Source organism: Crocodylus porosus, unplaced genomic scaffold, assembly GCF_001723895.1.
Source record: "Crocodylus porosus isolate Cpor-Errol unplaced genomic scaffold, CroPor_comp1, whole genome shotgun sequence".
Lineage (NCBI taxonomy): Eukaryota > Metazoa > Chordata > Crocodylia > Crocodylidae > Crocodylus > Crocodylus porosus.
This window is the reverse complement of record NW_017728943.1, coordinates 1,438,058-1,448,497: the sequence shown is the minus strand read 5'-3', so window position 1 is coordinate 1,448,497 and position 10,440 is coordinate 1,438,058. Positions and strand designations below refer to the sequence as shown.

At 47.3% G+C, this 10,440-nt stretch overlaps 1 protein-coding gene across 2 annotated transcripts; it reads left to right on the top strand.

Moving 5' to 3' along the window:
• The first annotated feature begins 288 nt into the window (after window positions 1-288).
• Window positions 289-10,440, top strand: GNGT2 (G protein subunit gamma transducin 2). Of its 2 annotated transcripts, XM_019548405.1 has the most exons (4): window positions 289-387; window positions 6,715-6,875; window positions 8,751-8,840; window positions 10,176-10,440. In XM_019548405.1, exons 3-4 carry the CDS (start codon window positions 8,757-8,759, stop codon window positions 10,299-10,301), a joined length of 210 nt encoding a protein of 69 aa, XP_019403950.1. In that variant the 5' UTR covers window positions 289-387; window positions 6,715-6,875; window positions 8,751-8,756; the 3' UTR covers window positions 10,302-10,440. The 2 variants fall into 2 exon arrangements, with proteins under 2 accessions (XP_019403950.1, XP_019403951.1); XM_019548406.1 differs by lacking the exon at window positions 6,715-6,875 and having other exon boundaries at window positions 290-387.

Here is a 10,440-nt window from a genome sequence, read left to right as displayed (position 1 = left end):
GCTCTTTAGACCTTGATTGCACTCCGCACAGAGGGAACTTTATCTAACTGTGTCTTCACCTGACCACAAGCAAGGACTTAGCACACTTTACCTCCAATCTATGCTGTAGCATGGAACACCAGACTCTTGCTCGCTGTGCTGTGCTGGCATTGTGTGCCCTTCAGCTGGGGCGTCTTCAAGCTTGGGCAAGTCCCCATTGGCACAGAGCCCACTTCACCCCCACAACAGACAATATGAAGGAGGATATAAAAGAAGATTCCCTGAGCAACCAGGAAGGAAGTGAATAGGGACAGTGAAGAGGGAAGTTTGTAAGCAGTTCACTGAGACCAAGAGGAAGAAGGAAAAGAGGAAGAAGAGCCAGGCGCCACCAGATCCTGCTCCTGGAAGGTAAGTGAGCTAGGGCTGTCTGTGCATTTGGTTTGCTGCATGAATGCCACATGCCCTCAGAGGCTGGGGGTGCATGGCGAGCTCCCACAGGCAGCGGCAGTGGCAAGCAGGAAGGTCCCACAGGCAGCCACACCGCTGTCGGCAGCAGCAGGGGGAGGGTGGTGAGCGCCAACCGGCGGTCAGTGATCACTTGCAGACACTGCTGGCAGAGGCGATCACAGACCACCCGCAGTGTCAGCAGCACCTTTTCACAGGAGGTGCACCACTATGCTCAGAGTGTGCATGTGTACCCCCTATGCCAATGCTTTACTGAGTGTTTGTTTGGTAAGCTGTGTGTTTGGGCATGTGGTCTGAGCAGCTGAGAGCACTGCTAGCTGGGGAATTGCTGCCCATGTCTGACAAAAGCCCTAATAAAGTGGGTGGAGGCAGTCGAGGCCCAGGAGGGTATAAAAGTAGACTCCTAAGTGACCAGGGACAGCAAACTGGGCAGTCTGGAAGAAGTTTACTAGGAGCAAAAGGAAAGAGGAAGCAGTACCAGATCTTGCTCTCGGCAGGTAAGTGAGCCAGGGCTGTCTGCATATTTGGTTTGCTGAGTGTTTGTTTGGTGGGCTTTGTGTTTGGGCATACGCCCCGAGCAGCTGGGAGAGCTGCTAGCTGGGTAATTGCTGCTTATGTCTGACAAAAGCCCTAGCAAGGGGGTGGAGCCAATCCATGCCCCGAGGGTATAAGAGGAGACTCCCTAGTGAGCAGGTGGGATGGTTCACAGGGTAGTTTGCAAGTCCATCAAATGAAACGTGTATGCAATATGCAAAGAATGTGTGATGTCCTAGATCTAAGTGTTTTTAGTTTTCAAACAAGTTCATCTCTTGATTGCAACCTTGGAAGAATTGCACAAAGCATTCAGGCTCTACTGATCCACCACAAAGAAACTGGCTTTTGCTATTTTATCCAAGTGCCTTTTTAGGAATCAATTGTGCTAGTGCCTTTTTAGTTTGATCTCTAGCTGATTCCAGCTGTACTTCAGGATGTATGGTTTTGGCTACAGTGGACCATTTAATTTGCCTTTTATTGTTTGTGAAGTCAACTTGTTCAATGCTGGTGCACGTATCAAGATCCTCCTGTATATAATTAGCGAATAAAGTAGACTGCATTTAAAAAAAAAACCTGGCAGGGGAGAAACCATGAGGTGGCTTTCTACCCAGGTTGTTTTACTTACCTGGCAGGGCATCTGCCCTTCTTCTCAGCCTGACCTGGTGTAGTTAGAGAGGGTGAAGCCCTGTCTTCTGTCCCTTGCAAGAGTCTCCAAATGCCTCCAAATGCAAGAATATCAGCTACACATTTTATGGTGATGGGGGATTGCTTTTGGACTTTCCCTCTAGCTTGCTCCTTTGCCCTTTTAGCTAAGGGCAAGTGAGACTAGGGGGCATCTGAACTTCAAGGGACTGGGCTTGGGGCTTGCATGTAGAATGCCTGCCATAGATTTGGGCGTATCTGAAGTCCCAGGCAGAGTCTAGGAAGTATTATACATGCTCGAGGTAGCACCACAAAGACTCGAATGATTGAGCTCTGCTCAGTCGATAGAACTCCAAACTGATTTGGCCCAAGACATGATATTTCAAAAAAAAAAAAATTCAGTTTGCTGCCCCCCTCTTTGAAGGGGAGCCTTTAATTAAGCATTCTCTTTAATTCGGAGTAACTAATTGGTTTATATTAAGCATAAGTAGCTAATACTTATCAGTTAGACCAATACTTAAGTTCCTTGTTTAACTGGAGTCCAGAGTGAGGGACAACTTCCTATGGAGTTTACCTGGAAACTCTCTCTTGCCTTCCTTCACTGTTAGCTTAGTGAGAAGAAGCAGGTTAGCATACAAAAAGGATCCTCTCAGGACCAAGGAGCAATGACCAGGCTAGCATACAGGAGAGTTTGCTAGGGAAGGTCTGCTTGAGGAGAGAGGTAGGAGCAGAGGTGGTAGATTAAGAAACCCAGAGAAATGGCTGGAGGATGTTGCAATGCTAGAGCCACTGCCACTGCCAGCTCTTCCTTTACTTGCACCTGTCAGGTATCTGTCCAGGCAGGACTGCTCACAATCAAGGCTTCCACCCAGGTCCTGGTTTGGCACTGCATACATTGTGGTTGCAAACTCCTTCCAGTGACAGCCAGGTGGGGGAGTGCCTGCAATGTAAGCAGTACCTCCTGGTGCTGTCCCTCAGGAAACAGGCAAGAGACATAGAGGAGGAGGCAAGCAGGGCGGTGGGAAGCTTTGGGTGGTGATTCAATTCAGAGGAGATTCAGCCAGACTCAGTGGCCAAATCTGTGAATCTGAATCAAATCAGGGGACCAATCTAAAGGTCCAAATCAATTCAAAGCTCTCCAAATCTTCGGCAAAGATTCGGAGAGCTTTGATGATTTGGACAGTCCCTGGTGGCTGCAGCAGGGAGCTGTAGCTACTCTGAGCTGGTAAGTACTAGGGGTGGGGGAGAGGACCATGGGGGGGACCCCTGCCCACTCCCCCAGCCTCCCCATAGCTGCCCTCACCCACCCCAGCTTGGTACTTTATGAAAAAGCCCCAGTGCTCACTGGGTGCTACCAGGTGGGGGGCAGTCCCCACTGCCCCCAGCTGCATGGGGGAATCTGCATGAGCCCCCTCGCCCCCCCTGCCCCCACGGCTGACCCGCCTGCCGGGGCTCTGGTCCTTTAAGAAAAAAAAAGTGGAGAAAAGCCTGGGGACTCACTGCTCCTGGTGCAGCCTCAGGGGCTCCTGCAGAGACCCCCGCACAGCACAGGGCAGCGGGAATCACCCCCAGCCGCAGAAGCGGTGAGTCCCAGGGTTTCTTCAATTTTTTTTTTTTTCTCTTAAAGGGCTGGAGTTGGCTCATGCAGGCAACCATGAAGAGACTGTGGGATGGGGTGGGAGGTTCAGGGGCTTGTGCAGAGCACCCCATGTAGTATGGGGCAGTGGGGGGCAGCAGGGATTGCCCCCCACCCAGCAGCACCTGCTGAGCCAGGGCTTTTTTTTCCCCAGGTGCTGAGAGCTGGGGCAGGCAGGGCAGCCATTGCTGGGCTGGGAGAGGGGCGGGGGATGGGCCTGGCCTGGCTGATTCAGCAGCAGCCGAATCGCTGAACTAAATTACTGTTCTCCGAATCTGAAGAGAATACCAGCCACTTCGCACAGGCCTAATGGCAAGGCTCTGAAGCATCCTCTGCCATGAGAACTTCATCAGTTCAGTGCTGGAGGATACCTCTAGCACTGAATTGAGGGAGGACTGCCAGAGGCAGTATTAGAAGGGAAGAAGACACAGATTCCCAGAAAGATGGAAGCTGGAAGTTTGTGAGCTCTGGCAGCAAGCAGAAGTCTTCATCTCCACCTGCAGTGGCTTGCCTGGAGAACAGATATGGAGCCCTAGCAACAGAGGAGGAACAGAAACATGCCCCATTGGCCCCATCCCCAAGGTTGGGAGGATTGAAACTAAAGCCCCCGTCATGCCCCAGCCAGCCCCTCTGCAGCATGTTGAGCTGGGTCGGAGGAGCCCTGGGCTGGCAAGCTGAGCCCCTGAGGCCCCTGCCAGCTGTTGCTGCTCCAGCCCAGCTCAATGTGCTGCAGTCCCAGACCCACATTCAAACAACAAGCTCAGGAGCAATCATGCTGGAGCTTATTGCTACATGCTAATAAAACATGTCAATACACCCATTGAGGATTTAATTGGAATCTTCAACTACTTGAAGCGTGGTTACAGTGAAGATGGAGTTAGACTCATCTCAGTGGTGGCAGATGACAGAACAAGGAGCAATGGTCTCAAGTTGCAATGAAGGAAGTTTAAGTTGGATATTAGGAAAACATTTCTCACTAGGAGGGTAGTAAAGTACTGGAGCAATCTACCCAGAGAAGCTGTGGAGTCTCCATCTTTAGAAGCTTTTAAGACATGGCTAGACAAAGCCTTGGCTGGGATGGTATAGTTGGGAATGGCCCTGCTTTGAGTGCGGGGGTTAGATTAGATGACCTCCTGAGGTCCACTCCCTTCCAAACCTAATTTTCTATGATTCTATAAAGTGGTACAGTTCCCACCTTAGCCCTAAGGAGTGAAAATACTACAAGAAAAGGGCTAAGAAGGGTCAAAGCTTCAGGGAGTAAACCAATAATCATGATAAAACAGCCCAGCCTGAGAGCAGCATCCCATGGTGCTAGGTGCTGTACAGACCCTCAGACAGACCATTCCTGTCCCCAAAAGATTGCCAGTTTTTCAAAGCCCTTTTGCAGATGTGGACACCCAGAGGTCCCTGGGGTTGAGGCAAATTTCAGACATTTGAGGCAGATAAATATCATATACTTTCCAGGGGGAGAATGGCTAAGCAGTCACCCAAGGTTGTCCTTTACCTAATAGGCAACTCTCTCTGACCTGACATATATTCTAGAGTCCTCCCTAACATGGTGTGGGCATCTCCTGGCCTGCTAGTTTATGCTCCCAAGGGAGCACATTGTGCTGTCAAGTAGCCATCTGTGGCTGAAATGTGTGTTCAGAGGCTGGTTTCACAAAGGCGTATAGCCTCCCCTGACAAACTCTATAGCCATGTCACTTGTACCATTAATCTCCAGCAAGGCCAAGAGCCCAGGCAAAAAGTAAAAGCGGTCAGCTCCCTCCCCTGCAACCCCAAGGGCTGGAGCCTTGCTTCCTGCTTCAGCCATGCCTCCAGGGCAGAGTCAGGCCTGGGGTAAGAACAGGGGCAGGCAATTATTTTGGGCAGGCCACTTACTGAGTTTTTGCAAGCCATCGAGGGCCACATGACAGGCAGCCAGGGGCAGATAAATATTAATTTTCTAAATTTTTTAGGGGCCCTGCAGGCCGATAGAATGGCTTGGCAGGCTGCATCTGGCCCGTGGGCTGCATTTTTCCCAACCCTGGGTAAAAAGGTACAATTCTGTTACACTCAGGTTCCACCTTTGGGAAGACCTTTGGCTGAAGAAGTGATACAGATAAGGGAGAGATGGAAGCTGCTGCCAAGGGGCTGATCTGGAAAGGGACCATTTATGTTCATCTCTGACAAGGAGGGCTTCAAAAATACTCCTTGGTGCTAGTCCTAGCTCCATATGCAACTACATTTCTGCCATCACTCCCCCGCTGGCCTTCCCATGGATCATGGAACGTCACTTCCATGAGGTGCTCTCTTCCCTGTTTTTCCCCATCCCGGCTGTCTGAGGGAGAATGAATGCACATACCTAGCCATCTGCTCACATTCAGCCCTCCAGTCAAGTTACACCAGGAGTGAGTTTGGCCCATGATGAACAAATGGAATCAGCTGGAAGGTGGTTAATACTGCAGTTTTCACCATGCACATAAATTCATGGTGAAAACTGCATGGGGGTGGTTACTCCAGGCCAAGGAAGTGCTGGGCTCTGCTGTAACTAAAGAACAGGCCTGAAGGTGATCGCTTCATCTGTATGATTGTGCACATGGGTGGACAGTCCTAATGAAATGGACTGAGCATCCTAGTGTCCAAAGTCTTCCATCTCTGGACCAAACAGAACAATCATTTTTATGACAGCCACCAAATCAACTATCCTCAGCCTGCTGTGGAAGGCCAGTGTTATCATCAGCCATGTGATGTCATTTAACCTTTCTCTTCCTCTGCTGAGACTGACTAGGCAGCCAGTCAATGCCACCTGTAGCTGTGACCATTCTGGGAGGTCAAGCACCTTTGCTATTAGCAACCTCTGGTCATGGGGAACTGGACTTGGGGTGCATCTATACTGAGGAAGCGTATCCCCTGCAGACATCATGCAGGTGGCTGACAGTGGAGGTGTGAGTGGGTGGCCACCTGAGTATTACTCCGCATTCTGGATGGGTTTTTCTTACCAAGCTAGACCACTGTACTGTCATGGCTACATCATTAGCAGTAGCAGAGCCCGCTAGTTTGAAGCCAATAGAGGGAGGTGTATGCAGATGCAGTATAGACACATCTACCAGCATCAGTTCATTTAAGCATCTGAACAGCAGTGGCTTAAGATGGCCCCAAGAAGCCAGATGGTCTCTCTCCATCAGACTCTGCTCCAAACTGCAAGTCTTGCCTGTCTCCACCAATTACTTTTACCAACCTGGACCAGATCTAACACTGAGTGCATTATCACTGGAAGATCCTCTGAACTCGACTCTGGAGTTTGACTCCCCAGCTTGGAGAGGCTTTCTGGGCTAATTGTAAGCAGGCATTAGTTATCAGCTATGAAATTATTGATCAGCTTTAATTGTACATCTCCCGCTCCCTCCCTGATTACCCCAAGCTTTGAGGTTAATGCATGACACCTGATCAGCTTAACACAGTGAGTCTATTATCAGATTGGGGGAGTTGAAGACATCTGTTCCCTGGGCCATCTGGTAAATAAGGAGTCTTCAAGTGGAAGCAGCAGGCAAGGGCAGATGATACTCTCTCTGCAATCTGTACTTGTGCATGTCTGGAACCTCTTGGCATTTTGGAAGTAGATGCCCTCATCCTGTAGGTAAGTGCCTTCCCCCCCTTTCAGAATACAGGTGATGTTATTGGGGCATCTGCTGGCCCTACAGGCTCTGTTCTTGCTTCATTTAGAGATGCTTGCTTTTTTGCTGATATGAATTTCAAGGTAGGATGAGTAAGAAACTGTCCTAGCTAGAGAGTTTGACTGGATTCATCTGCTGCTCTCTGTAGACTTGAAGAGAAAGAGAGCTGGACTGTTCTACTGAAACAGCAGGCGTGGTTTTAGAAAAATTAAGATTACTGCAAATTCTTCTGGTAGCAAAGGCATTAAAATGAATCTATTTGCTTTATACTTAACTATCTTTTAGTGCTCAAATTCCAAACTGCCTCTGATTCTAGATATGTAATTGGATAGTTTGTAGCGTGGGCCAGTGCATTTCGATACTTTAATAATATTCTAAAAACAATGATTACAGACTTCTGTTTAAAGAGATCCCTCTTCCTCAAGAGATCTCTATAAACTACCTCTAAACCTCAGACCTATTCCACCAACCTTCATTTATACTAATGCCTGTTGATACCAGAAGCCCAGTCAAGTAGTGCTTTTAATAGAGATTTTTGTCATGTGAATGCTTGTTCCTAAAAATGTCCAATCCTTTTCCAAGCCCTAATTTATCCACATGTTTCATCTCTCTTGTTCTATTTTCATAGATAGGATTCTGTTTGATATGCATTTGCCTCACACTGCATCTGATCTTTTCTTAGAAATAATACATATCAACTGTGCACTCTAACAATATATTCAGACAGAGCAATTGCATTTTCTCTGGACAGTTCTCAGTACCTAGTTTGTTTTTAATACTCTTCTGTTAAGGAAAATTTAGCAACCAAAACATTGTATGCAAACCACAAAAGCACTAGATATTGAGTTGGACTTAAACTGAGAAAAGAAGGGAAGAAATTATTGGTGAAATACTCTAATTAGCCACTCCACCAAGCAGCCACACCAGATCCTCAGATTGCCTATTACTTGATCTGTGGTTTATACTAAGGGCCAGGACTCTGGTTCTAATCCTAGCTCTAACACCCACCTGGAGAAAGCCATAAGAACCATCTTGGTACTTCAGGTCACCATATCTGTAAAATAGGGATGATATTTACCTTCTTTACAGGATATTGTGAGGCTTAATTAATTAATGTCTGTAAAGCAGTTTGGGACTCTTGGATGGAGAACAGCAAAGTATTAATACATTTAGCTGGAACTGCATCTCGGTAACGAACCCATTGTGATATCCTTCCTTCAGTATGGAATGCTCAGAGTTCAGAAAAAAACAGTCTGCAACAAAACCACTCTCTTAATTGAAGAGACATGGGCAGTACTAAGAAACAGGTTCACTAGTTCTTTTGAAGAGCTACTATACAAATGTTCAGCTGTAGTAAATATTGGAACAGGAGAGCCTAGGAAGGGGTGTCAACCCCTGTACTTCAGGATGTAATCCCACCTCTAGCTCCTGGGGTTCAGAAAGATTTTCTTAGGGGCTAGGATCCCCCATAAGCACCTGCTGCAAATTTTTCCTGCACCTTCTGAAATACCTTGCACTAGTGAGCCAATACTGGACTAGACAGATTACTAGTCTGAACCAACATGGAAATTCCTGTTACCTAAATGGCACAGTTATACCAGCTGAGGATCTAGCCCATCAAGATTTAAAAACAGGTCTCTTTTGTAGGGAATGATGGAAAAAATCATGATGGACATTTCTATGCTGGCTACGAGTGGGCAGGCAGAGACCCTAAATCCTTCCTACTGCCCTGGGCCTCTGACTTCAACAAGTCCTAAAAGAAGATGGGCTGATACTGATATTGGTCTGCCTTAGTGAATGTGTGTGGTATAGTGACAGGTCTTTCATTCTGACTGCAGGACTAAATGGCCCAAGATATGACCGAGAAAGAGCTTCGGAAGATGGAACTTGACCAGCTGAAAAAGGAGGTGAAGAATGAAAGACAAATGGTAACTCTTTCTGTTAGTCACACACTGGACAAGTTCAGTGCTGCGGTAACTAGAGATCTTAGTTGACCAGAGTCTCTTCTGACTGCCAACTGAGCACAGTTTGAGTCTGCTGACATAGACTAATGTCACAAGGCACTGGTTGCCCTTGAATCCCTTATGGGAACAGGGTCCTTGGCATCTAGAAGGACTGATCACTTTGTAGGGGGTAGATTTTCAGAAAGGCTTGTGTCCTAGCAGTTCTTCATAATGATGGTCTGCACCCATCATGCTAGGATCTTTTGAAAATCTGGCCTGTTGTGTCTTTAGGTGCACAAAGGTCCTGACTCCAGTCTGTGCTGAAGCCTTTGGAGTTTTGATATTTGCAAGATCCCTTCATGACCTAATGAACAGCAAGATCAGATTGTAAGGACAGTATATTTTAGATGCAGTTACAGGCAACTTTGCACTTGACACTTCCTCTGCCCCTCAAAAAATGGTTGCATCATGTATGGGAGACTTCATAAAAATAATTCAGTTGCTCTGTAGCATTGTATAACAACAACATCATCATATACAGTAAAGGGAAAAATCCTACACTGGCAGGGGTGAGTATAGCTAGGTGGACTAGAGGGGTTGTTCCAATACCCAACAGACTATCAAACTTCAAAACTTTGTGGGCTATCGCATGTGTTTAAGTGGGAAATGTTTAATTGAAAGGGGAGTAAGCACAATCCATGGACTTCTTCTCATGGCCTCACCGGCCATGGTTAGTAAACTAGAGGAATGAAAAATCTTGGCCAATAACCAACATTCACCATACAATTGCTAAGCAGAACTATATTACATTAGCATAGCCTGAGTTTCTAACAACATGGGAGAGGGCATCAGCAGAGACTGCCCTGGCTGTGTAACTAAAATGGTATGGCCAAGGAACTTTTCCCGGTGTTGAACACCCTCTGCTCTGATTAAACTTCATGAGCCACTCAAGCCATCCAGCCATGCTGGATCAAGCTCTGGGCCTCTGGGAAATTCCTGGTGCGGGGCCAAGAAACAGCCTGATTGCAAGAAGTAATTCTTACTGAAAAGCGAGATTGGAGATCCCTATTAAAGCAACAGAGTTCTAATCAATAATGCTAAGAGAAGGATTTAGTGGGGATATAAAGCAACCATAGTTAGACATTAGAGGATGGTCTCTTAATGAGAGGAGTGGGGGGTGGGGCAGATTACTTTTTATCTTCCTCTGAAACATCAGACTATAGCCCCTGTTACAGAAGGGAGCAGGAGACCATAGGTCAGATCTAGTCTGTAATGAGACCTTGCTACCATGACAAAAAAGAGATGCTTCTCTCTCTCCAGATCTCCAAGACGGGCAAAGAGCTCATGGAATACATAGAATCCATGGCAGCGGAGGATCCTCTGTTGAAAGGAATTCCTGAGGACAAGAATCCTTTTAAAGAGAAGGGAGGCTGTATAATAAACTGACCCCCACTGCTCACAGACAAACATGTAACTGCTTCCTCTTGCAAAACCCTGAATGCCCTGCCTGTCCCATAGCATGATTTTTGCAGGGGTGGAACAGCCTCAGACTGCATTCTCATGAAACATAGCACATTTACAGACC

Bases quoted from the DNA above. Each gene is read 5' to 3' on its own strand.
- GNGT2 (XM_019548405.1), top strand. From the start codon at position 8,757: ATGGCCCAAGATATGACCGAGAAAGAGCTTCGGAAGATGGAACTTGAC. The intron at 8,841-10,175 runs GTAACTCTTTCT...CTCTCTCTCCAG, and splicing joins TGAAGAATGAAAGACAAATG to ATCTCCAAGACGGGCAAAGA.